The sequence below is a fragment of the Anopheles stephensi genome, chromosome 2 (genome assembly GCF_013141755.1).
Source record: "Anopheles stephensi strain Indian chromosome 2, UCI_ANSTEP_V1.0, whole genome shotgun sequence".
Taxonomy (NCBI): domain Eukaryota; kingdom Metazoa; phylum Arthropoda; class Insecta; order Diptera; family Culicidae; genus Anopheles; species Anopheles stephensi.
Window position 1 is genome coordinate 87,880,350 of NC_050202.1, and position 27,503 is coordinate 87,907,852.

At 47.2% G+C, this 27,503-nt stretch overlaps 1 protein-coding gene across 4 annotated transcripts in view; it reads left to right on the top strand.

The window, feature by feature from the left end:
• The window catches only part of LOC118505041, a 58,954-nt gene that overhangs the window by 8,808 nt on the left and 22,643 nt on the right, over positions 1 to 27,503 (top strand). For 2 of the 4 annotated variants that reach the window (XR_004905383.1, XM_036040291.1), the window contains exon 2: positions 22,684 to 24,789. Coding sequence is in view for 3 of the 4 variants with exons in the window: in XM_036040291.1 (XP_035896184.1) it covers positions 24,027 to 24,789 (763 nt within the window). In the remaining variant the exon portion in view is untranslated. Of the gene's footprint in view, positions 1 to 18,851; positions 18,944 to 22,683; positions 24,790 to 27,503 lie in introns of those variants that run through there. The other 2 variants (XM_036040293.1, XM_036040292.1) reach the window with 2 other exon arrangements.

Here is a 27,503-nt window from a genome sequence, read left to right on the forward strand (position 1 = left end):
TATTGGAGAAGGTGCGAGAGGTATAAATAAAATAAAATAAATTAATCATAAAGTTGCGGAGAAAAGGTGAGCATACGAAAGTGGATGTTAATTATGGGCCAAGATTGTTTTACTTTTTGGTCCAAGCGCGATGTTTATCTTCCCGATATGATTACAGTTTTCGGCTTAGGGGGTTTACTAGTTATGAGTGGTGATGACAGTTTTGGCATTTAGAGAACTTTCTTTTTCTGAGCATTGCTAAACCACTACCTGGCGACGAAATATTTTGGTGGGAGCTTGTTCACGTTGTCTATTATGAGCTTATAAAGCTTTGTATGACCGTACGATACCACACTCATTTTTACCTGAATGAGAATAATCTCTCTAACGGCTCCTTAAGGTTTCAACCTGCTTACATTTCTGGCTTACTACGCTTAATGGCAATCCTCACTACGAGGGTGCGGTCCGGATGGGTGAACCCCGGACCTGCCGTATGGAGATCGGCGCTGCTGTCGCCTCGGCCACCGGGCTACCCCCACCCGATGAGAATAACATAAAACTAAATCATCTCTTTTAAATCCTTTGTGAAAGTTATTGGTAGTTTCAGAGTGTGATGACTTAAGAACAGGTATCAACTATTGAATCTTACCATCCAAGAATCACCTTTGAGCGACAGATCGTATTGTTGCGAATTCGATTGTTCATTATACTTATCTTGCAAAAATTTCTGCCGGAGTACCTGTTGATAGGGTATCTTGTGATACATCTTTGACAGCGATGATAAATTGAATATGTTGTTAGCGGAAACACTAATTGGTTTGACATATCCAGCGAAGAATCCAATCAAATAAGAAATCAAATAACTCTGTGCTATTTAGCGATACTAAGCAATAACTCATCTCATGAGTACTGCAAATATTTTGCACCCATGTTCCGTACCATACTAATTGTAAAACCCCTTTCAAGATATCATTTGCATTCCGTTTGCAAAAAAAACAGCTTCCAACAGAATTACGCAATCTAATCTTTTGAAGATAACAAGCGCCCAGCCCAGCGTAGACAGCGCGATAGATAGATGCTGTTATCGCTTGGTTGGCAAACGTGGAGAGCAAACGTGTTTTGCACTACATTTTCGGTAAACATCATCCGATTGGAATAACCTTTTTCAACAATTTACTAATGTGCAGTGAGAGGAGAAGCTCCTGCTGGTCCGATGGTTGCGTCGGACCGCTCGGAGAATAATGTTAAGTGATATCACAAATGCTGATAAACTGCTGCTTTTGTCGCTGTACCTTCGTGGTGATATCCAGGGCAAGCAATAATAAGATAATCAGAGTACGTAGCTCAGCACTTGCTAGAGAACGGCTCGAGTGCGGCGAGAGAAGTTACTAGAACGCAGCAAACACGGCACGGCAGAGAACACCCCGAACCTTGACAGTCGTTGCTCGAACCTCCGATCGTAGGAAGCCGCCACTTCCGAGAGTTCAATTCCGAACGGGCGCCCATGTACGCGGCAGTAACCCAGCTGTTTGTGATCGTTGACCGTGATAGCTGTTAAATGGCGTCTAGAGTACAGTAACTCACGGTCAGCCACTGGCTGACATCGGATGCAACTTCCGAATTCCAGATTGACATTCTCTGCCGAGCGCATCTTCGGATGCGGGACGTTTTTGGTGCACGCATCGTGGTCCAGCCATGCTGGAGTTGACGGCTGGGTCATTGACGGGGGCTTAGACATCTGGTTAACCTAGAACAACGTGTAGCGCGGATCTATACAGGCGGATAATTCAAGTGGTTGGAAGGCCATCCTGATGGTGTTGTGGCATCCTTTTTTAAATAGTAGAAACACTTTACGCTTGAGCTGGCGAATACTTGACATTACTGGTTACCGCTGAGTGAACGTGAGGTTATTGCATCTTTGTTGCAGACTTTGAACTGGGTTGTTTTTGTTTTGCATAGAGTGCCGGATCTTGCCTATGTTTTCCTCCAAGATTGGAAGGCGCCAAAGTTCCGTTGTTGGGCTAATGAAATGTCAAAATAACATGCTGCACAAACGTCTCGTGTAGTTTTGTAGGAGCCATGTTTTACAACGCTTCAATTGCAATAGGAAAATTATAATCCGGCCAGATCCTTACAACGTTTTCCATGTGCTTATCGTCGTTCGATGCTGTTACTGATAAGCTGGAACGCCAGTATGTTCCGATAGGTTGTTTTACAAAATAACAAAACCCTTATCAAAGTATGCAATTGCGTTGCAGCAGCCAGGACGAACCTCGTACTCCGTTGCGATTCCATTCGGGGTTTCCAAACAGCTCCGTTGAAAACGATACCCATCACCGTTAGTTTAATAAGCTTTCCATCTAGTTTGTTTTCCACTGCTTTTTATACTCGATGGTAATGTTGTTTTTTCCCCTCTCTTTCAGGTAAGTTCCCAGTGTTGCTTCCGTTTCGACGAGTTGGCGTTGGTGTTCAAGAGACGAGCAGGGTGCTCCTACTACTCTCGATGCAGTAATTGGTACAGTATGTTGGTAGCCTGGAGAGTACCCGGGGTTTTGTTTTGGGGTGGTGGCTCGCCGATGTTTGTTTACCGTTTATATTGGTAAGCAAAGTTCTATGATTAATCAGTAGCTTGTTATTGGAGGTGCGCCCATGAGAATTGCGCTGCGGGTTTTTTTTTTCGATTAGCGATGGTTGTTATGTGGTGCTAAATTATGGTAACCTTGATTGATAAGCTTGCGTATGGTAAGCAGGGAGGAAAATAGGTAGGAAGTCATCACACTGGAAATGAAATAGGTAGGAAAGGCTACCATTACCTACGCGAAGTTCGGAAGAATTAGTTATCCTGAGTGTGAATTAATGATTCGCTAGCTAATCCATTACAGAGAGAGAGAGAGAGAGAGAGAGAGAGAGAGAGAGAGAGAGAGAGAGAGAGAGAGAGAGAGAGCGTTTTAATGTTTTATGGATAATAGAGCATCCATATTCTGGATGTCTTTTTCTCCAATAAAAAAAATCTTTAAGAACTTCTACTCATCATCGTCAAAAGTTCTTCAGAACAAATCCAATCACTTCAAAGTTACATTCCAACTCGATGCTACAAAATAACAAGCATTTGTAAAATCGTCTTACCTCGTCTCACGATGACGACTTTGAATCTCAAAACCCTTAGACACTTCAACTCCACCAGAAGTACCTCTTGAGCATCGCCAACTTTCGGGGCCACTCAACATGTTACATTACAGCCACTCTCGTGCACCTAAGCCACATCCCAACCGGCAGTTGTAGTATTTTACGCCCTACTCCTCAAAGCACGAAGAACACTTCAAGGAGGAGTTCTACCGAGCCACCGCCAGATCTACAACCACGACGCCCGGTGGTGCAGGAGTTTCATTAATTTATCTAACGCTTTCCATCGCACACCGTCTGGTTTTTTGTTTTGGGCTGGTTGGCCGCGAGTGCCGGTCGATAGATTTTTATTTGGGTTTGGGTGTGATGGAGTTACAGTTTTTTCTTCTTCATTCTTCCTTTACATTCTTATGCTTTCATTCCATCCGGAAAGTCTACAGATGGGGAACGGGTAGCTGCCCGGAGTGGAGATGAAAGTCCTAGAATGGAGAAAAGCCTACACACGGCATTAGTTCAATGATCGATGGGTGTGTTTTGTTCGCCACATGATGTTGGGCGGTGGGCAAGAAGTTTTGTTGTTTTGGAAGCGGTTGAGTTGCGGTTATCCAAAATCCATCAGCGCAACAAATCCACTGACTTTCGTATGTCTCGGTGTGTGTATACAGTGCGTCTTCCTGTGGGACTAGCAACGCAGCAGGAATTCGTTGCTTTCTTCGCTTTGTTTTGCTACTAGATCTCTGATTGCTTCTCATGCTGAAGCAAGCGGACGGACGGTCAGGAGGTCTCGACGCTCGAACCTGTTTCAATCGTAGCCCTCCACAGCTTAGCCGCAACGATCCGTCTCGGTGATGTGATACAGGAGGCCGGCTTAGCGGTGGCTCCCTGGCAACGGGTGAACCGGTTTGTTGCTTTTTATACGTCTTGTCCGCCTGCTGGAGAGCGTACCAAGAATGGCCAAGACAAAACGCAATGGATGGAGGAGCAGTAATGTGTCGCATGAAGGCCACACGGCTTCAGCTAAAGAACAGACGTTCACGATACGTCACCCAGCGTAACGTAGCCAATCCGTACTGGCGCCTTGTGTTTTGGGGGCCCTTTTTGGAAAATCTCTCCCGCCTGCTGTACGCTCACGTACACACACACACACACTCGGGTTCAATAAAAATAACCTTTACCAGGCCGGGGAAATCTAATGCAGTCGCGGCAAATACCGAGGGCATGTGTTTTGAAAACAAAAATAAATCCTCCAATAGAGCGAGGTAGTGTGTGCGTCTGAGATTGATTTCCAGCCTCTTTAAATCGCTTATAAATCGTCCGGGATGAAGTGCTGAGGCTTGCATTTCTTGCCCTAACCGTGCCATCACTTTTCTTGTGTACTGTGTTTGAAGAACGTCAGGTTTCCCATGCGCTGAAGGCAAATTTTAAATTATGCTGACCTTAATTCACTGCAAATTTATGCTAAATTAATAATTTTAGTGCATAGATACTATCATCTAGCCTTCCATCCGGTCCGCTCTAGTGCAACGGTTGGAGAATGGACTATTTCGAAAAAAAAAGTAGTAGCTTCCGTCTTGCAGCTAAGGCTCGAATGAGAACACCACAAGATTGGTGCTAAAATCGCTTTCCGGCAGCTCCACTGATTTGATATCGTAAATTATCCACTTCAAGAACCGGCGAAGACCCGTTACCAGCCAACGAAACGGCAGCTTGGGTAGGTTCTAAAGCGTAAGTAAATTGAAAAGCAACCTCCCCAACCCAACCCAATCCAACCCAACTTCTAACTGCATCATAAAACACCACAATGAATATCCCGATGGAGTCGTTAAAATTTGAGGGAGATTTGGTTTTTGTCCGGACGGAATGGGAAATATCATTATTTGTCATAAGTGCACTTAACAGTGGCAGTGCTTCGGAGTACACAAATTATTGCTTGGGATAATGAGTTTGGAAAATGTTTTCTAAATCCAGCTCTTGAATGGAATAATTCTCCTCGATTTTTTCTTTTTAGCAAACGCGCAACAGATGCAATGCATTTGGCCATGAATATCTCGAGAATCTTCCAGCTAGGTCAGCAGTGTCCACCCAACTGTGGACAAAGAAAACAGCGGTTCAATTAAATTTCTATTGATTAATTGTGGGCTGTCATAAAACCAAATGTAATTTCGGTCCTAGAGAACGATTGGAAACGATGCTGCGGACTGTGCAGGTTACGGTACGATACCGACGGTTTTGGATGTACAATAATAGCGTAAACCTTCCAACCCCGGCACGGGCGGCCATTATGGCACTGTGTGGCTCAGTGCTGCGTGACGATGTTACACGCGATTAACCTTCCTTCAAATCCACCAAACACCGAACGACACCGCGGGTGCAGTCAATGTGACGAACCCTGACGTAAGACTATGGCAAGCTCCAAGACTTTGTGCCTCCGTCGAAGAAGCGATCTTCCAAACCTCGGGTTTGGTTGGAAGTGTCACATCAAGCATAAAACTGCTGTCACAAGAGGACAAGCGATCGAGATGAACGCACGATAATAGTAGCTAATTCATGGCAAATGGAGTAGAGATCCGAGCAAGTAGTGGAATCGTTCAAGTGGAATGAAGTCTCTTGCATGTTAGAAATGTTTAAAGACGAGACTTAGGATACTCGGTTGTTGTGCGTGTAGAATTGCATCAAAAAACATTAGGACATTCTACGATTGCTAGTTAGTTTGGTGATATTAGCTTAGGTCCTCTAAAATGTTAAGTTCATGGCCAATGTGAAAGATGATGAGTGATCGTAAAGGCCGTCCAAGGTAAGGTTTTTGGGCAGGCAATACCTTTGATTTATAGTCTTCCGTTAACGTTGCTTAAAACGGAATATTTAGTAGGTATGAAATGTTAGAAAAGTTTGATGATGCGGCTAGAAGCGATATTTACCAACTTACGTCGGAACTTGCGATTCCGAGTGCCATCAATCGTAATGGGTGTGTGCCTCAATGTTTACACTAGCATACCACAGATTCCTCTGTCTTACGTCAACTGATGATCACACAAAAACCAAACTCCGATGATCTGTCCACAAAATTGATTAATTGGTGCTTTTTTTCTTAATTGTTGTAAAACCTTCACCGCCAGATGGACCAGAATTGCGATCGTAATAATGCGTGGCTAATTAATTATGCATACAATTAGTAAGTTAGATAAGCTCTCGCGCACTCTATCTAACCTCAATCTAGCAGCGCATCTTAGGCGGAACGTGCTCGTCAGCTGCTGTGTAATAGTGCGAATAATGCAGCGCCAAACAAACTCTCCCCCAAATTACTGACACGTCCGATGTCGCACTAAACCTTGAACTTTAGTCTATCTTCACCGTAATGTGCCGGTGAAGACTTTCAAACGATCTGTTAGCTTTTTGTTACTGCTTACAAAATTCCTTCCCAAGAACAGGTTTTCTGTAGTATATATTATTTTTTCGGCCACACAACAATCACCCCAAAAGCGGACTATAATAGTACCCTCGGACACACACACACACGCACACCCGACGGGGGATGAAAAATAAGAAACATGACAGCACGAAGGTTGAAACTGGTTTATTTTGGAAATGGAGCGTCTTTCAAGGACGGTCACGACAAATATGGATTTGCAGATTTTTGGTGGCTTCGGCTTAGGAGTTTTAGCTTTTGACACTTAAACCACACACTTCGGCCTTGGTCGTTTTCTACGCCTGCAGAAGCCGGTAGACGGAGCATTCATACCTCCAACATCCAGAGTCCAGACAGGGCGAAGAAGTTGTTGCAAGTAATTATCTACCCAAAACACCGGCCACTTATCGGCCAAGCGTGTTTGGTGCGCAATCTCCAACTCACGTCCAAGCAGATCATGAGCCGATACACAAAACCTGCTGTGGTGAACTGGCAGAAGAAGTTTGAAAGTAAAACCTGCCACAACATGACAACACCTTCGATTCTTCCATGCAGCACCATTCTGAAGGCACCATTCACTAACGCGTCCGACCCAGCACAAAGTCTGGCTGGGGGGGGGGGGGGGGGGGGGGGGGAGGCCTCCTCAGGGTGGCAATGTCGCCGGCTAGAGCTCTCCTCGGCACACCAATCCTCCAGTAGCGATCATTCTTTATGGGTTATTCACTCGCTTGTCTGGTGAACATAGCGTACGTACTCCTTTAATCGATCGATCGACTGTGTGTTGCCGGCAGTAGAGCAAAACGGCATTGTAGGGTAGCATAATGGAGCATGGGTAGCAAAAACTGCACAACAGGAATAAAAATGGCAGTCGCCGTAGTTGTTAAACCCCGTGAGAAAATATTTCAACAATTTGCAGTCAGTGGTGTGATGTTGGTTTTTTTTTAGTCTGCTCTCTCGCATGTGAACTCTTGGATAGGATCAGTTTAGAGGAGGGCTAGTTCGTTGGGGCTTTCGTATCCCGAAAGGTCATATCGAGTAATTGTAAGCGATTGCTCTGAATCTTTGCGAGAAGGTGGAGTGGCGCTCCACGTTTCACGTCGGATTGTGGTACTGATCGATCATGATGCGATGTGATCTACTGCTGTGTGTTAGATATCGCCCTGGAATGCGTGGTCGTCGTGGTAGCTACCCGTACGACACCTACACACTGACTCGAAGGAAGAAATCACCTAGACAAAGACCTAGACATGACTGTATACGATCAGAGAATGTTGAGTCACTGGATGCACTCTGGTCGTGGTAGTTCTTGGGAAGTTACGAACGTGTCTAAGAGGCATCACTAAGTATCGATCGCTTCTGTCAGATTCTGAAGCCGTTCTCTGGACATCAAGATGGCAGCTTGATAGTTGCAACGAGAGCAATAACTCGATCCGTGCTTTCGGGAGAATGTCCATCACGCAAACTGGTTGCATGTCGAACGTGTTTAGCAAGCCGACGGGTTACTTCCCGGAGCAACTCAAGAAATTGATATGCGAAATCGTCTCAGGCGAAGACAATGATCGCTTGGCATGCGTGACGGTTGGAGATTGCATCCTTTTATGCAAATTTCAACCGGCAGCTACAACTTGCAACTTACAAAGACGGAATACCTAAGGTGTTGAGATGTTCTGTCGAATCGACATGCCTAACCTTAGCGGTTGTTTCCGTTCGAAGAAAGATTCATTAGTGAATGCTGGGAACATGAAGATGTTTATGTTGCTTTTTGATGCACAGATAACGCATTATTCGGGGCAATTTGTGAAGCTGTACAAAAGCGATCCTAACAGATGAGCTTCCGTAGCCAGCAGCAGCAGCGCAACAATTATCACGTCCCAGCACTTGCTGCAGCCCAAAACTTTCGTTTTTTTTTTCACATTCGATCATCGGTGGTTTGAATTTCCTGCCGTTCCTTCCAAACTGGAACACTCTCCCTGGGCTCGGTATCTACCAGAGAATGAACCATTTGTAAGGCTGCTCGGGTGGATGATAATGGATCCGTAACATGTGCTGCAAAAGATCTCGCCCTGGAAAGGAAGACACAACGTTTTCGAATCGCGCATGTCATTAAGTGTGGTTGCCGATGGTAATTACACTTCCTACAGGCAATTATCGAACATTTGCGTTTCCTCTGCAGCCGGCCGGCCGGTCGTGTGCATGTTGGTGGTTCGCTAAACGCCCTAGACACTTTGCGCCATGTTTTACAAACACCCAAACAGCGATCTTGTTTTTGACTCCCACTGGAAATGTTTACCGGCGCCAACGCACGTCCATTTTGTACGGTGCAACATGAACCACCTCAATCGAAGTGTACGTGGTCGAAAACAGCAGTATTCAAATTATTCGTAGGCAGGTACGCCAGTTTGCCTGCCGATCATCAAATGTGCAGCAGGCAGTTCGATTGCCAGATTTAAAATTCAGCCAACATCGCACACATCTGTTTACAGTACGCTTCAATGTCGATCAAGCATATTGCTGTTTTGTTTTTGGCCAAAAACAAACCATTAAGAGGCATGAGAGGACTGCCGCAAGGGGGACACATTTATCATCCCCCGCAAAGTGATCAATCAAAACGGTGGCCAAACATTTGCGACCCAAGCGAGCCTTTGACAGCCGTCATCTGTTAGTGGCATGCCTTCCTCTTACATTTCTTCCGCCGAAAGAACCGAAAGCTCTTCATTCGTACCCGAAGTCCCTCTGCAAGTTGCGGCGCAATTCGACTTCGGCGAACTTGGATGAACCTTCTCCGCGCCAAAAACCTGTCCACTTTTTCGGCCAAAATCAACCTCATCAGATAACATTCCTTTTAACTGTCGGAGGTAGTAAAAACTGTGGATAAAAACTCACCGATCTTGACGTCATGTGACCGATTGAGGACGAAAGAACGAAGACGATCCGATCCAAAGTCGACGGACGGTAGGGAGCGAATACATTAATCCCGCCTGTGTTCCTCCACCATCCCATGCTTCGTGCGTCCATCCTGTCTGGTCTGGTGTTTAAATGGGGATTTTATTTTTTCGGTGTAAAATATAGCCTTAACAAGTCAAGATCGCAACGGGGATGATAAAACGTAATGACACTTCCTCCCACCCGGGATTTATGGTTAATGTATTCGCTCTGTTTCGCGACGCCGGTGGGGTTTTTTGGGAAGCACCAAATTTAAATTCTCCCCAAAACGGGTTCCTGTTTAATGAGCTTGGCTAGAATATCATTATCGAGAATATTTTTCCAACGATCAAGAACGCTCCGAACGAGAGATCCGTGTCGATAACCGCGTGTGTAAGGATCGCCAAGATTTTAAACTATTCTCCTGAGAAGGCGACCTTGTAACAAAGTTCTTGTGTCCTAAAGCCCTTGACCCGTGTGTGTGTGTGTGTGTGCATTGAATGACCAAATGCACTGCTCGTTGGGTTCGCTGAGTTGCTTAAAATCGATCGAACGGGAAGTTAATTATGCAAATTCAAAAATGACATTCCCGACTTTGCAACAGACTACTCGCCGACACTCGTGCTCCTAAGAAGCTCGTACGGTGGAATTTTAAATATTCATTAGGAAGTTTCATGCAATGGTCAAGGACGATGTAATGGATCGTGAATGGCAGTTCGATTGCACATGCTGGAATCTTGACAGATGAAGCAGGAATTCTGCATCCGGCGAACGAACGTCCGACGCAATGACCGTGTCACGGGTACTGGGCACTCGCCTCGTCCAAGGATGTATGTGTGTTCGTTGCGCAACGTTTGGCACCATTAGTTCCTACGCTGTAGCGCGAACTGGACCAGACTGGCGGGAGGCTAACCTTACTCAAGGTTCATCGACAAAGTTTGCAAACGGCGCTATTCTTGGGTGGGTACGTGCCTGCGAATCTGGCGCACACATCGAGGCACGTACGTTGACTGACAGCCGTGCCGTGTGTGTCGCGTACAACAGCAACTTCGAGGGAGCTTAGCTGTCATTCCGATCCCGGTTTGCCTGGCAGTGTCTCCGGTGACATTGATGACATTGTTTTTCGGATGTTGCCCGCTCGGATGGCATCTCGTTGCCTGCCCACGAGCTCCGAGCGGGTTGGATGGATACACAAAACTCCGGGCGCAATTGTCATTGCAAATGTCGGAAATGGTGCAAAATCAGGAAACCACGAGGACGAACACGAGGCAGATATTTTGTATGAGTGGCGAGCGTTTCTATCGAACGGGCGCACACACCGGAATGGTCTTGTCAACGATGATAACCGGTTTCGAACCCGGTAACAATCGTTCTTCTAGCAGCGTGTATTGTGGTGCAAAATGTCGGCCTATTACTGAGGAGCTGATTACTTATGAGAATGATACTATTTTGAGTAATATTGAAAAGGAGTGTGAAATTGTCCATGATTCCAGAATTAAAGAAGTATGAGGAATATAAATTACAAGACTTGGCATCTATTAGCGTATACTTCGTTCTCTGATACTATGGGGAAGTGGCGCCATCTATTGCAAAAAACCTCCAAGCTTAAATGTAAACTCTCTCAACAAACTACATGTTGTGGTCACAAACAGACCTTCAGATCAATGTGTTTTCCTATAATAAATCCTCTCCAACCGGTTGATGTGTACTTCACACATCAATACAAACATAACCCCAATGGCCAACTTCTTCACGAAGCATCGCTCCGTTCATGGCCCTCTACAGGCTCGTGCTTCAACTACCACGACCCAACGTACACTGTATCACTGCCCTCACGAGCTGCGAATTTTAATGCTTCCGGTCTGTTCCGTTCCACTGCACCGGTACAGGTTTCTAGTTCAGTGAACGATTGCCGATCGAATTGCGTCAGGTATGCTAGCGAAGGATCAGATGCTTTTTGTCCAGTTTGCGCATCGGAGATCGGGTCACGGTTGATTGACGTCCCTTCTCGGATGCACCTGATCTTGGTGTGTACTTAGCCGATAAATTTACGTTTTCTTCATGACTCTTTGCCTCAACACACTTTGGACGAGGCAATGTGCCCGGTGGGAAAAGTCGGGCTCGGCAAAAATCGAAAGCAATTCCCAATCGGTCCTCACCGGTGTGCAGGAAATGATTTTTCTCCATTTTGTGTTCCAGTTTTTGGGCCGATTGTCACTGATTGAATGATACAGTGTACGTATATTTTTTATCGGGTCGCTTTTCAATCACTTTCATCGCTCTTGTTTTGTGTATTTATTTTCCTTTTTTTTCCGCATTCCCGGGAGTTTCCACCTTCGTTGGGTTTTCATCACATCAGTTTTGTTTTTATTTCCATTTGATTGTTTTTCGCGGCAAACCAAACCACCCATACGCGCGTCAACACGCTCGCGATGAAACTTCATTGATAGTGAAAATTGATGAAAACTCCCGCCAGTTCCGCTCCTAGCGTGGCTGGTGGTGGCTCACGTGCGAAAGAAGCGAATGTGAGACAACATGAAATAAGTAAAAAAAGCACCTGTGTAGATTTCGCCAAATTTGGGCTTAACAGACAATAACACCACAGCTTGGAATGTATTGGGCTTGGTAACGAACCGGCATCAAAAGAGAAGCTGATTTCACCACCAACAGACATATTGCGGCTCGGCCCGGTTGTGGTTTTCCCCATTTCATCCATTGACTATCCAGTTTTTCCTAGAAGTTTACTGTGTGTGTTCTACGTGGAAATGTAAAATTTCCATAAGAAAGGAAGCCCCATCGTTTGAATGAGCGCCGAAATAGCTTCGGGGGAATGAATTCCGTTGTTCCTCTTCAAAATTCGCTTTGATGTCGTGACGTCACTGTCAGAGAGGGTTGAGCAAGTATTTTATTAGCATGAGCTTTTTATCTTTTTCTGAGGAAAAAATAAAAACAAACACCGAAGCTTTGCTTCTCACAATTAAATAATTACAGCGCATTTCAGTTTCGAGGTAGCGAAATATCAAAAGTGTTCGATTAACTTTCACATGACCCACGATGGCAGCCGGAGGAAGAAGCTTTTCAACACTCTTTTAAAAATTGAACACAAAGTGAAACCCGCCCACCGGCTTCTTTTTTGGCTCATTTCCCACCTTTTCGGGCGTGCCCGTAATTTTCGAACCAATTTTCAATCGCATCCACGCACCTGCCCGGAAAAGTTGAAGCCTTTTTTGTGATAGTAGATGATAGCGGGCAGTGCACAGGCATGTGCTGGGTGGATTGTTTCACACCCGTTTCGATTTCGGCTCACGGTGGTTTCACCGGACCCGGTGCGAAAGGTGAAAGAAAACTCACTTCCCTGGTACTTCTGTGCCGGCGCTTTCCTCTTCCGAGCGAGAACCGATCGAGCGCGTGAAGATCACGCACGCACACGTCGAATGTCCGTGCCCGCATGGTCCGGACATTTGTGGCAAACGGATATTTGCAATTTTCTCCCGCCATTTGTTTTTTTCCTCTTCTCCATTTTCGCATGTGAGAAAATTGTGGACCCGGGGACGGCACGATACCACGCCAAAAAGAACCGCAAAATGCGCTCTGTTTGTAAAGGATGTGAGCTTTGATGAACGAATGATGGAGCCATCCATCCATCCATTCATCCGGTGAGAAGAAGGCAAGGAGGGGCGGGGGGGGGGGGGGTAGGAGGGTTGAGCGAGCAACGAAAAGCACATAAACGCTCGAACATTAAAAGCTTCCCCAATCGTTCGTTAAACATTTCAAACAAATTATTTTCTCTCTCACCACACGAGAGTCTGGTCTCGATGGCAAACTAACCCTCCTGGTCGGGTTAGTCGATACCATTGGCATGTGGATGGGTTTCATTTTCGTTTTGGCTGCTTTTTATGTACTAAAACCATTCTGCTTATGCTTTCGAGGTGTACCGTGCTTACCAAAGCTGTCCGAAACCCCTGAAAAGGAGTTGGATAAATCGCTTGTGATTCGATTCGCAGTAACACACGCGTGTTTCCAAGTGCGTTTCGCTGTGGCAATGCAATCAGTTTCGATTTTAATATTTATTACTTCATCAATTGACTATTAATTGCACTCTACAATTTTCCTTTCGTGTCGTTATGCTCACCGATAAACTTACTCCACTCAGAAAATGCGTTCAAAACAGCAACGTGCAGTAACAGTGAGCGAGCGCCGGTGCCGTGACCAGGATCCATGGGAACATTGTCAGCGAAATGATGCTATCAGAATAATTTCGCGCGCGATATTTTCAAGCAAACTATGGCACCTAAAGGTTAATGCAAACATCACACTTAATCCGGAGCAATTTGGATGGTAAAAGCGGCCCGACACCATCATCCCTTCATCTTGACGCACTAGCAAGTCCTCACCGGTCGGGAAGCGAGTTAACGCAGCAATGGCATGTCTGCAGCAGCATGGGAGCAGACCGTCAGCCCTCGGGCCCTTACGTTTTGGGCTAATATTTTCGATAGTTTCCCACGGGCCGAAGAATGTTCTATGGCAGCGTGGCGCTGTGTGGCCACCATTCGCCGGTGTTTTGAGGCTTTTTACCGTCCAACAATCTCGCTCCGATATCTACCGATCGATCGGTAGTCGAAAACATACAGCTGAATGGGGGTTGGAACGTTGGTCCACATGCATGTTCTGGGGTTCCGTCCATGTGGTTTTATTATGTTTCCCAACCGTCCACCAAACCGGTCGGTCGGTCGATTCAAACGATGCTGAAAGTGGAACACGAACGCCAAACGGTGAACGTTGGTAGCGTGACAATTGTCCGGTGCAGATTCAATGAGAGAGAGAGAGAGAGAGAGAGCAAACAGTGTTTGTTTTTTGAAGTACTTATTATAGTAATTATTTTACAGCAACAAATGATAGTTTTACAACTAAAACACATCGTTAAAAGTAAAGAAAGTAAGATAACGCATCCATTAGCCATGCATATTTGAAACCTTCTCCTCTCGGAGTCTCGGAGAAGCTAAAGCCAAAGATAGTAAAAATTGACCAGAAGCATTAGGGAAAAAAGCACAGTACGAAAAGTGAAACAAAACAGAGGGCAAGAAATACCACCGTCACCAAGGGTGCTCTCCGGGACCTGGTTTTACTTCGCCCTTTTCAGCCGGGACCATTGGGCCATGATTTGGGGTCCATACTACTCAGCGTTATGCACACACATTCAAACCCGCTTCCCGCGCCAGCAGCCATCTTTGTTTCGCGCGAAGGGCCGCCTAGTGCACAATGGCAAAAAGTGAAAGTTTGACCTGTCGCTATTTGGCGGGTTCAAATACTCACATTCTTCGCGTCGTGGTCCGCGCGGATGTGTGTAGCAGTCAGCCTGCTGGCAGCGAAGAAGAGGGCCAATTCATTCATGAGAGCGTCATCTCTCGTGGCTCGGGGTTGTGCCGGGCGCTAGAAGAGTGTGGTGTGCATTTTTGTGTAGCTGGCTGTCAATGAACTTTGGGCTGCGATCAATGTTGCTGCCACTTACACGGTTTACGGTTTACACGGTACCCGCGAGCGGGGTTTTGTTGCTGGCTATTGCGCGAGAGGTCAAAGTTTTTCCATTCGGGACTCCATTTTCCTATGATAAAAGAAGTCATCATACAGGAGACTCTCTTCAGTTTTCGTGGCTGTTCTGATCAAGAATTTCTATGTAAGTGGGACTTTGAATAAATTATAGCAAAGGATGAATTTGTTAAGTAAAACAAACTTCGAAGGGTTCGTCACGTTAGGGAGCCACAATAATTGAAGTAATCCTTGTTGGCTGCGTCCTGCCGTATAACATTGAATATTCATCATACAAGTATGTCCTCCTAGATTCGTTGTCTCGTTTTTTTTTGTAATTCGTATCAGAGGTTATCGGATAATCAATTGAACCTGCTTTGACCATTCTAGAAGTCAATGAAGAAACAGCTACAGTCAATTGTTTGTGCCGTGACCAGGATCCTCAATGAATCCTCTTGATTCATTCATTCCTCTCATTTTTGTATTAATCCCCGTGTTTATGCTCACTCATAGTTTTGAGTAAAGGCTTTTGTTGATCACTACAAGGATGCTCTTTTAGAAGATTGCCTAATAATTGTATAATGTTAATGACACAGGCATATCATCAAGCTATAGTATCAACAATGATTGTTTGTAATTGGCTGCGGTTACAACACATTACAACACGTTTCTGATTTCTGGAGAATTCGCTTCTTCGTGATAACTTGTTTACGCTGAAAGTATGCAATTTTTGCAGTGTAGTGGTCAGAGCAATCTGTCAAAGGTGCATTTTTGGAATGTAATGAATACGAGAACGTACGTTGCGTACATGTCGTTGTTCTGCATTTCCTATCTACTGCGCCACCCGAAGCGAACCAGAACTCACCTACCTCGTACGTGCTTTTTGATTAATTTACGCCTACACACACCCTGCATCACCGTGTGGACGTGATCATTTAATGAAATGCCCCTTTGCAGACTGTGCCACAGTGCGGCTGCAAGTGTGCTCCAAGCCACACTTCACATACCTGCCACGACCTGTGGAGATTAATATTCTGTTTTTTTTTTTTTCACTTACTTGTAAGCGAACCCCTGCATAGATAAGTGTGTCCCGCTTCCCCGAACACTTTCCACGATGGCCTCGTTTGTAGGTCACGCGTTGAAATGTACACCCTTCGCCGTGCGAAGGTAAGATGTACTCTCCAACCTCTGCTTAGTGTGTGTTGCATGTTTGTGAGTAGAAACTGTATGCATGTTATTCAATTTATCTTCATTTTTTCGATGCATCCACTATTTACTGGCTAAGCGAACCTGTTGACCGTACGGTCGAAACACGATGCGCATTGAATTGAAGATCGATTGCAAATTGTTCGCACTTTCGCGGAGCGTGCCGGTGCGCCTTGTGGCGGGCGGATGGGTTCGTCCGGCTCGATCAGTTCTTGGAAAACGCTACCCACTAATGTTTGGGCGGCCGGCTTCAATCGAACCAGTCCCATCGCAAGGGAATAACTATCTAATTCCCTTCTAAATCACCTTGCCGACTACTAGCCCTCCCCGGGAATAACGACGCGTCACCCCTTTCCGGCAAGTAGTCGTCGTCGTCGGGTAGTAGTCGATTATTCGTGATTACCGTCACGTACGTCCTCATAAAAACTAGTTACTATTCATACCGAGGAGGGTTGACTACCACCGTCTCGGATCGGCACGGTATCTACGGCGCACGTTTCCTATTCTGCGCCGTGTTTTTTTTTTTTTTTTTTGCGGACATTCGGTGATTTGCATGCCTTCAATGAAATTGATCAAGACGACCAAGACAAACGGCGTTGGTTAGGATTGGAGTGAATTACGGAATTTTACCCACGCGTCATGAAACCGCGATCGTGTTACCCAGCACTCCTTCACAGGAAGAATGGAAAGAAGGTTGCCAGACTTCAACGGGCACCAGAAATCAATGGATATCTGTCACCGCAAGGCGTCACGGACGACTGGAAGGTGACAAAACTTCCGAGTTGTGTGTTTGCGCATTGTTCGTGTGCCTGCGAGATCCCTCTAGAAGACCTTTTTATGTTTGTGTTTGAACCTGAACAGAATTACGGAAATGTTCGTGAATCGTCTACGAGGGTCTACGAGACCCACGAGGCATTCTGGTGAAGGTTCTCGACTGCCCCCACCAGGGTGACGAGTGGTAGCTGGAAGAAATATTGTAATTTCTCTCACAATGCGATACCTGCAGGTAATCCTAATCACGACTTTGCTTACTGCCTGTAATCACAATGCAAGATATGACCCCTAAGATGTAATGTCCGAGGTGCCCATCGTCACGTAGGTGGCTGTGGTGGATCGCATATCGCCGGATCTTTATTATCTTACTGGCACGAGAAGGGTGGTACCTAACGACTACTACTACCGCATCACCATCAAGTAATGCCGAGGTCCGGGCGACGAGTGTGTCAACGTGCGGGCGACACACTCGCCGTGAATGTCACATGTTCCGGAGCATGATAGTGGAATCGTAGTCTCCCGGTCGGGCACGGAAATTTACGGCCCACCGATGGCCCGAAGCGATACCAGCTCGAACAAGTCAAGAGGTCGATCTGCTCGGTGATCTTAGGATCCGCTCTGGGCACGTGACATATCTCCCGTTTGCTTAGACGGTTACGAATGAAATAGCTGCTGATCCCCCGGGTGCAGGTTTCCTGGCCCCCGCTAATTACAGCTACCGCGCATTCCCTTGACCATCGGCCGGCAATTAAAACAGGCCGAGCAGCAGGAGAGTTCGCGTGTCCAGAATGAAGATCTCATCAAGATGAGCTCCGATAGAGTTTCGGCGAAGGAAGCGGAGGGTCGCTCAATCTTCGGAAAAATTCTACGCGTGCATGTTTGTGATGTGGTTTCAAAAAGGGCGATGGCTTGCAGGAAAACATGCCCCTACCTGGGGTCATGAACTTTCCGTCGAAACTTTCCACGCGTTTGGGTAAACGGACCTCTAAATAAACTGTTATTGCTTCGACAGGCGGTAGTAACAGCATCGGGACCGCTCGTAAACCTTGGCGAAGGTCGCACGACCGTGCAAAGATAATAGTTCCGGAACTAGAAGCTGCGGTGCACGGTGCACAAATCACGACCCCGCATCTGATCACGGGTTTGCCTTGACGCGGGTCGCATTAGCGCTTTGCAGTGAGTGCTCGTGTTACGGGAGACGGCAGGTCGTACGATATCATCTAGAGTAAGTGCGCGCTTCGCAGCCACCGTACCGAACGTGGTTAGATAGGTTAGGGTGACCAACAAGCCAAAACCGATTACACACTGTCGGAAGGCTTGCGTTATGTAAGCAGTGCGTCCAGCAACTCTCCGCCACAGTCGTCTAGTTTGTTTGGAAGGTGCAATGGCGGATCACCTCCTTGTGGTTGCCGCTTGGATAACAACACAACCGAGGCGACAATGGGCGAGTAGTATGTGGTCAATTATTGGTAATGATCATGCAAATTGTTTGCAACCTGTGGCGAGCGATCGTCTGCCCACACCCGCCGAACCTCCTGTCACTTTGGGTGCACGTGCCCCACTCAGTGTCTAGGCTAGGATGATAAGATGAACCCCCGCAGGAGGACCGAGATCCAGCGAGAGAGAGATAGAGAGAGAGAGAGAAAGAGGGAGAGGCAGGTCAAACGGTTAGTAGAGGCCATCATCTGGCGCTATCAGTGTTGAAAGGATGAAACAAGCAGGAAGGGATGAGGTTAGATAGGTGGGCCAAGTGGCATTAAAAATAGCTGAACTAAAAGAAGAAAATAAATTCAATAACAAACCATACTGCGATGTTCGCTAGCTGGTGATGGAGGAGGTCAGCAGTTGATAATGCAACCGTGTCGGTTCGGTGCAGATTGAACCGAACGCGCTGCAACGCCAATCCGTGCGATAGTGGGAAGGCAGCCGCGATCCGTGAGCCGTTTCTGACAGCGGTGGCCTTTCCAGTCTCAATTTGTCCGTCCGACGCGCCGTGCCACAATCCTTGTAAGATGAGTTTAAATTTAGGAACAATAATTAAATTGACCACCGGCATAGATGATCGTGTCCCGCGTGGGCTTTCCGTTTGTTTGTAAACAAACACACGTCATCCTGGCGCCTACTTAGCGTCATTTAGTACGACATTTCTTTGACAGTCACTGTGTGTGTGTGTGTTTATGCGTGAATCATGCTCTCATAAATAGAAAAATGTGTTTTGTGTGTGCCGATAAAATGTTTCGCTCGTGCGGCGCGTATCAGAAACTTAGCGCTAACCACGGGCAGTGGTTACGGTACAATGCATCGAACGCCGCCGTGCATCAAATGTGTATCACCAATCTTCGATGTTTAATTGCCCTAATTGCCTGTTTTCATTATAGCCATCGGAAGAATTTCCCACTACTTTCAGTGGTGTTCAGTTTTATAAACAAAAACTTTTCAGTTTTATTAGCAAGTTTCGGAATTTTTGCATTAGTCCAAACGCTTCTCAAACACTCCGATGTGTCTGACCTGCCAGCTGCCTGCTAATGGAATTGATGGCAAAACCGGTCTAAGAATAGGTTTCACACCAGATAGTACGTACCACAGCCATTGGGGACAACAAAAGCATCAAGGTTTTTACCCAATTATCTCATTTTGATTCCACTGTCAAGATGTGTGGAAGCAGCATTTGTGGAGTAGTGACAAGTGACTCATTCTTTCCATTTCGGACATTCAAAAGTTCTTTGGGTGAGAAAATGTTGTTTTGATATAGCGATCAAGCGTCTAGTGTCTGAGTGATCTCTTCGAGTGGTCTTTAACGCGGTGCTCACAGTTTTGTGCAACATAAAAACACACAAGGACTCACCTCCAAAAACTTTCCAACCATTATCCAATACTGACCGATAATCGGGTGTTCGGCCAACCAATTTACCAATGAGCGCCGATGAAACGCGAAACGCGGCTGCAAAAATAGTTTCCGGTCCACACGCTCGGATGGGTCCGAGTCGGCCACCCCTTTTTGATCAACTCCCTCCCGCACTGACACCCTCCCCCGTAGGAAGAGGGTTGGGTCGGACTTCGACTTCCGTCGTGGTGTGCAAATTCGATCGTAAAGAGCTGGACTGCTCCGCGTGCACCCGACGTCCAGATTACACGTGAATTGTGTATGGCATTGCATTGGCTCACCCACCCCACAGGGCGGGAGGGTGATAAAGGGAGTGCAGCAAATGCAGCAAAACGGCAGCAGCACGCTTGTGTTGTGTCCGCGTTTGGCGTTCGCGTTTTGAAAGCTTTCTATGCCGTGACGTACCCGGGCGAGCAGTAAGGTCCCTTTCTCTTCGGCTGAGTTCCCTTTTTTTATTGTTCCTTTCTCCTAGCCGAAGCTGTGGGTGGTGTGATGTAGTCTAGTTTTTTTCATTCGATCCGGGGTTCCACCCACCTCGAAGGGTTCAAGGAATTGTGGCAACTTCATGGGCCGCTGGCATGCAATTGCACAATGCTTCCTGTTCTACGGAGTTGCGGTTTATTGTTAGTTGGGGGATCTTTCTCATAGAATTCCTCACACTGCCGAGAGATTTGGAAAGCCAAGTTGTCAAATTTGATGACTTGTTCTTTCTCTTTGCCAACGAAAAGAAATGCTTGAAGATATTTTGTTCCCAATGGGTTACCCATATCATGTATACATTGTAACAACTTTCTTTCGTTCTCTCGCTGGTTTTATGAGTATTCCTTCAAATCGCGTTTGATCGATAAGTAATTTCCCGCTGGGTAAGAGACTGTTCCCTTTACGTCTTGGGGAGAACAACCCAGAATGCGTCAAACCTCCTCCGCCCATCGATAACTGCGCTGTGTCTTACCGAGTCCCTCCGAATGCACGTTCATCGGCGGACCTTGCATGTCCGGAGGCACTTAACCATCCTTACCCTTATTGGTAGCCGATCCGCGCGCACGTCCACGATTGTTGCCATTTTGAACATTTTATAGCCGCATTCCTCTATTCCGTCCCATTTCGAACGATGGATTTTAGCATTCCACTCGCGCACACAACCCCGTACGAGCTGGCGAAAACTGTCGTTTCGGCAAACGTTAATTTACATCTGCGAGTATCAGTCACAAGTTCGGTTCGATGGCCTCCCGTTGTGATAGAGAGAGAGCTCGAGCGATATGACAGCTGTCAGTGTTGAGTGGCTATGGGAGGCCAAAAGCGAAAAGGGTTACTGATCATACGGCCATCTTCGTCACGAACCATCTGATTACTTTTTCCGGCGTAAGAGAGGAAAGAAAAGAGCCACATAAAATCTGTTCCCAAAACAAAATGAACGCACTTTCATTATCTGATCGTCTGCTGTCAAAGTGAGGGTTTTCGTATTGCTTGCACGAGATTGGAAATCTCGAATCAGCCTGAACTGCTTTCGATTCGGATGCAATGTGTGAGCTGCATTCACGATGCGCTTGTAGGTGCATGTACTTTTGAACCAAAGATAAAAAGGAAGCCACAAACGTTGCGGTGGCACATATCCAGCGGAGAGAGAAGTGGATCAAATACGCCCCCCGTACGATCACGGTCCGAGTCTGCTAATGGTCAGAAATTTTTCACGTGCCATTCCGGTGAAGGCTGCCCACCACGCGGAGATTAATGAGCGATAATCAATCACACCGCACTCAGCGTTTGTTTCGCTTGGTACACTTTCGAGACCGATTTTGGCACATAAAACCGCCAGAATGGCTAGAAATCTAAAACGGTGTGTTTATGATTTGCTATGACGCAAAGTTCTGGGCTTTGAGGTCCACTTTTATGGCTCCGACTTGCACTTGTCTTCACGGTGATGTGGCCATTTTATGCTTCACGGCACATCCCGCGAAGGTGATGTGAAGTGGGCTATGGTACTGTGGTGAATGTTTAGTATCTCAATGCTCGGCACGGTACCGGTTGGTACCTCTCACCCTCGGAAGAAGTCGTTAGTTCTGATAGATTGCACTTCATTATGTAATCGTACCATTCAGGCCGTGGATTTATTTTCCCTATTAAAAGGTTCCAGTTATTGCGGCAGAATGTGTGTCGGAAACACATTTGGACCGTAAGAATGGTGGAGTCTCGCCTCGCTCGGTCCGGTCAGTCCGGTCAGGCTTTTGAAGTTCGTAAACACATTGGATCAATTTAGCCAAGGACCGTTTTACTGCTGAATGCTACTCGTTTCAATGTCGAGCTAAAAGACCCGAAAAAAACTCTTCCATCTAGTTCGTTGCTGATATAGTTTTGTTGGTTGACTTGCTTGGGAGAATTCAAAATTCGCCCGAGTTCCCTCAGTAAACGGTACCTGATCACTTTAGCGATACAACATTAAACAGATACGTCTGATGATGTTGATAATACGGTCGGTGGCAGGCTTTAGTATAATGCGTCACATTTTGCAACCAAACGAAATGTTTTAAATGTATGTTCTGATGTTCGCTAATGGTCAAAATAAACGGTAAACACCGTTTTGTTCAGGGTCCGGAAACCCTATCGCATTGTGTGGCGTGTGCGCCGCTTTGTTTACTGAATCTTAACGATGTGGGCAATTTTGACTTGTAAAATAGAGTAGCTATTCTGTTTAATGCCTTTACCCAGATACTTGCAATCACTCCCGCAAAGAGACGAATCACGAGGGTTAAGGTCGATAAAGTTCTCCAACAATAAGAGGAGCATCGTTAGCCACCTTAGAGCGTTACCGAGTTGGCAGCTAAATGTATTTATTCGAATGTTTTTTGTCTCTCTCTCTTTGCAGCACAGAACATAGCAGAACACCAACCAGAGTGTCCGCGAATTCCAAGACATTGAAGGAGTATCTAAGCGATCCTCGGCTACACCTACACCACGCATGTGTGTTGTGCATGAAACGCACTCACGATCATCATCGCACATCCACCATATATACGCGTGAACAACGTGCACGGTTCGGTGCAGTGGCGTGTAATTAACGGCATTCAGCGGCCCTTCTGACGGGACCGATTCCTGCACCGCGGCACCCCTTGGGCTCTTGGAGACGCTCGTGATCGTACGCTCGAACGAAGCGTCCGTAAACCATCGAAACGAACAAAAAGCCGAAGAAAAACGGCCCGCCGACGCCACCGATTAGCTAATACCAGAACGCAAGGATCGCAAAAAAGGAAAATCAGCTCTGACGCGACGCGCATTACGCTCCTGCTGTATGCGTGCATCCCTTCCACCGCAAACCGCAGTTGCATCATCGAGCACGGTGCCCAGTACCACTACCAGCACCGGGCAGATATCACCGTCCGTAGTAGCCGCACACGAGTGCCGACGCATCGATCCGTTCGAGTGCGCATATTGGGAGGGAAATCTTGAGGCACTCGTTCCGCGAGAACTTGGCGCAATCGAGTTCAAGGCACCTGCTCGGACAGGGCGCCACTAGTGCAGCGCTGAAGTCAACGAACGCCCGTGCAGGCAAAGAATCGAACCGAACGAACGTCCGAGGGCTTCTAGTTTCTAACGACAACTAGCGCGCGCGCTAACAACAACAGCGGGCGCGATTTCTCCAGTGTTCGATCGATCGTGGATCGATTGAGATCGATACTGCAAGCAGGCTTCCTTCCGTTTGGTTGTCACCAGTGTTACGAAACTGCAAAAACCGGAGTGTGTCCATCGAGAGAGTTATTTTGGAGTACAAATTCGTTCGCTTGTGAGGTGTACCTTGTGTAGCGAAGTGTCTGGAAGCCTCATTGTAACGAGCAGAAGTGCGCCATTTTGTAGTGTTTATCTCGCTCAAGTATCCTAAAAAAACGAGTGCTTAGAAATCACTCGTAGTGTCTCCGTGAGGTTCGAGTTCTCTTTGTTTTAGCTTTAATGTTTATGCCCGTCGATCGAAAAGCTCACCACCATCTTGCCAGCTTCGAGCGCGTTTTCCGACGCAGCGCGTTGAACATGTAGTCTGAAGAGTTTACACCACAACTGCAAAAAACGGCAACTTTTGTTGCGAAGTGTTGTTTAGAAATTTACCGCTGGGCTACTGTGCAACTTATACCCTGGCCCTGGGCTGAAGCCTGAAGTAGTGAGTGTTTCGGTGCTGTTGCTTTGTTCGAGTGCTAGTGGTTGGAAGGTAGAGTAAACATGGCGGCGAATCGCAAGCACTACTCCTCCAAAGAGGACATCCCCAAAGAAGGTGACGAAGGTGGTGGCAATGACGAGGGAGGCGGTGGCGGTAGAAGTGGTCCACCGGCCGGACCCCAGAACAGGCACGGCAAGGATGAGGTAGACTATGTGCTGACATCTTCAAAAGCGAACGGAACGTCGGTGACCAGTGGGAAAAAAGGACAGGAAGAATCGGGTACAAAGACGGGCGTTACGCTTGACAAGTTCAACATATTCCACCTACGCCGAAGACCAAAAAGTGACCCCGGTACGGGACCGATTGCAAAGCACGCGGCCGGACAGCAGTTGGCAACGCAGCAAACGGCAAACGGTGCCGGACCACCAACCGGAGCCGATGAAGCGCTGAAGAAGAAAAAGTCCCGCTTCGTGAAGAGTGCTTCGATAGCGCGTATCTTCGGCAATACCTACAATACCAAAAAGTATGATGATAGCAGCGCACTGCTAAAGTTGCAGCAGTTTAAGCGTAGCTTCCTGAACAGTGAAAAGTTCCACAAGAAGGACAGTGGGGCCGGTGCGGCTGAGGAAGCGGAGGACGGTGAGCTGCAGATTGGTGACTCGTGCTACGTGAACGATAGCGAGAACAGTGCAAAGGCGATCAAGTCGATCACGCGCGGGCTGGGCCGGTTGCTGCGACGAAACTGTCACAGTATCGACATTAGCCGGCCGGATCCGGAGTACAAGGTGTCTTACCTCGGCAACGTTCTTACTGGATGGGCGAAAGGTAGGTGAAAGTTTCTTGAATAGGATTATGGGAGGATTCCTAATCAGAGGGGCAGAGAACTAAGCTTCTACACGTACACGAGCTCAACTCAAGTCGCCAAGGTCCCCGGAAACATGTTAGCCGTTTATATTCGCTAACTAGTGTTACAGATATATTGATTTACTGTGGGGGTAATTAACGTACGGGCCGGTTGGTCCAATCGGCCCCATCCGGTCACCTGCCGATACGAGACCAGTGGATTAGCTGCTATCCGTCCGCCATCTGGCCTGGTTCTCTAGCACCATGGACGTCGCACACTCACAGAGCCAAACAATCAATCGCTGGACATTCGATTGATTGTTCGTGCCGGAATTCTATGGCGCTTCAAGGTTTCCCCACATACCCCCCCCTTCCCGTTCCTTCTAGCAGCTTTATATCCCACGGTCTCCATCAGATTTGTACCCTGATTGTCGCTGGCCGTCTCTCGCGGTGGTGTCGCCTATCTCCCTAGATCTCTTGGCTCTTGACTACAAAAACAATGACCCAGCGTCGTCCAGCCTTGGCTGTGTTGATTGGTTTGATTAAGATTTCCATTCCGCTCACTGTGCTGTGTGGAGTGCAGAAAACTGGCCTCCGAAATGTCTCGCGGAAGGTTGTCCGATTTTGTTGTTGTTGCTGTCCGCTGCAGTGTTCAAGTGTTATTTTGGCACCGATTGTAAAACTAGCTGCCTCCAGTGTCGAGGCCATGTCCGAGCGTATATATGGCCGGTGGTAAAGCTGAGAATAATCAGAACCATATATTACTTAGCCACTTGTGGTTTGTACTACAACAAGTTGTCCACTGCGAGGCACGTTTCATCCAACGGAGCGTAGCGAAATGACGCCTTTCCCGTGCATGGTTTGGAATGCATCATCGTTCCAACCGCCACCACCGCAAGCGGTCCAGAGCTAGCCGAGCAGAAGGTGTTCCACTTAGACAGGTTGAAGCTGTTTGTTTGGATGACGCTGTATTCTTGATGGTTTCAGCAGCGGGCCCCTATAGGAGACCTAGATTATGCGATGCAATCGTGGTCACCGCATTCCGTTATCCCAGCACGATGCAGAGTGAATTCCTTGTTCGTTGAAGCAATCTACAAGATTTCGGCAGGTAGACTACATTTGGTGGTTCTTTCGGCCCTGGAACTATCAATTAGCGTCGCTTGATAAATGTCCCTCGGTGGGGGGACCCTTTGGGTGTAAATTGTCACACATTGCAGTTAAGCTGAACGGCACCCAACAATAGGGCTGTCCAAGTTTCCCATCAAGAACCAGCAGCAACAGCACCCTTCGTACGCTCAATTATGGCCGCGATCGAGGTAAAGAACCATGCGGAGCCCGGTACCCGGTCACACGAAGCAAAAACGTTAACCGGTCCACCATCAAACGATGATTGATGTACCAATTGTGTGTGTCAATGAGAGACACGGTGGCCCTGCGCCACCCCGATCCGCGTGTGTACTTAAGCCGTAATAATTTACCTTGCCCTAATCGTCACTCGCCGTCGCGTTCATCGCGTGGCACTTACCGTTCGGCGATGCATCTCAAGCTTATTGTTGGCGGATGCTTTGGAAACAAGCTTTTGCCGCCAAAGATGGGAACCTGATAATCGTCGGTGTACGACGGCGGTAAAGCTCCGTTACTCTGATTCAGGGAAGGGTGGCAACATTGCGGCACAATTATGTTTTACTCCCGGCTTCCTTCTGGCGGGCTAGCTCCAGGGGACTCCAGGCGACAGCGGGCATGCAGGAAAGCAGCAGCGTCCTCCTAGCGTAACCTGTTGAGGATGTAGAATAATCGAGTGTGAAGCCGGTTTGGGAGCATCTCCGGAAGCGGTACCCGTTTTACGCTGGGTAATCGCGTAGAACACGCTAGAAATTAGTTCATTTCGCTGTGAGGGTTGTTTTCTAGTTTTGATGCTAAATAATTGGACCTCGCCCGAGTAGCGTGTTTGACGCGAGTCCGTGCTGATTCAAACTGTTGCACCAAGACGCCCATACTGTGAGGATCACACGTGTATAAATGGTCCTAGCGCTTCATCCAACTTCCAACACCTTAAAGATAACCTTCATTAGGGTATCGCAATAGATGAATTGTCCCCGTCGCATCACTGATGAACCATCTAATGAAGACCCGCTGCTTGACCTTACGCAACGACGGGCGATGCGGCGAGAACACGCGACATACGACGTCGGTCGTGGTCGTCGCATTGCTACATCTCACATATGTGTGCGGCTCCTGCCGCAGCACGCTCACTTCACGAACGCGATCGACACGGACCGCTTCTAAATTGAATTTAGACGTGAATCATCCATTCCCGCCGTTCGTCTTGCCAAACGGTCAAACCACCAGCACCGATCGGTCGTCCGTCTCGTGATGATGCTTTGCCGCTCGTACCGATTTCTGATTACATTGCTGTGACCGTAAACTGGGCTGGCAACCCGTTACGAACCGGGTCGGTTTTTATCCCAAACCCCTCTCCGCTCCATTCCATATGCATGTTGAAACCGTTTGCAGGTTGAATTTGAACAAGTTGTATATTTTTTGTCGATAAGATCGTCGGAGGACGCTGCGTGGAAAGATGCTGTGCCCTCTTCGAATCGAAAGCCGAACGAGGACACAATCGATGCCCCTGTTGCAACAAGCCGCCGGCGACTGCTTTAGCAAACTGACCTCAACCACAACAGCCGAAACCGGTT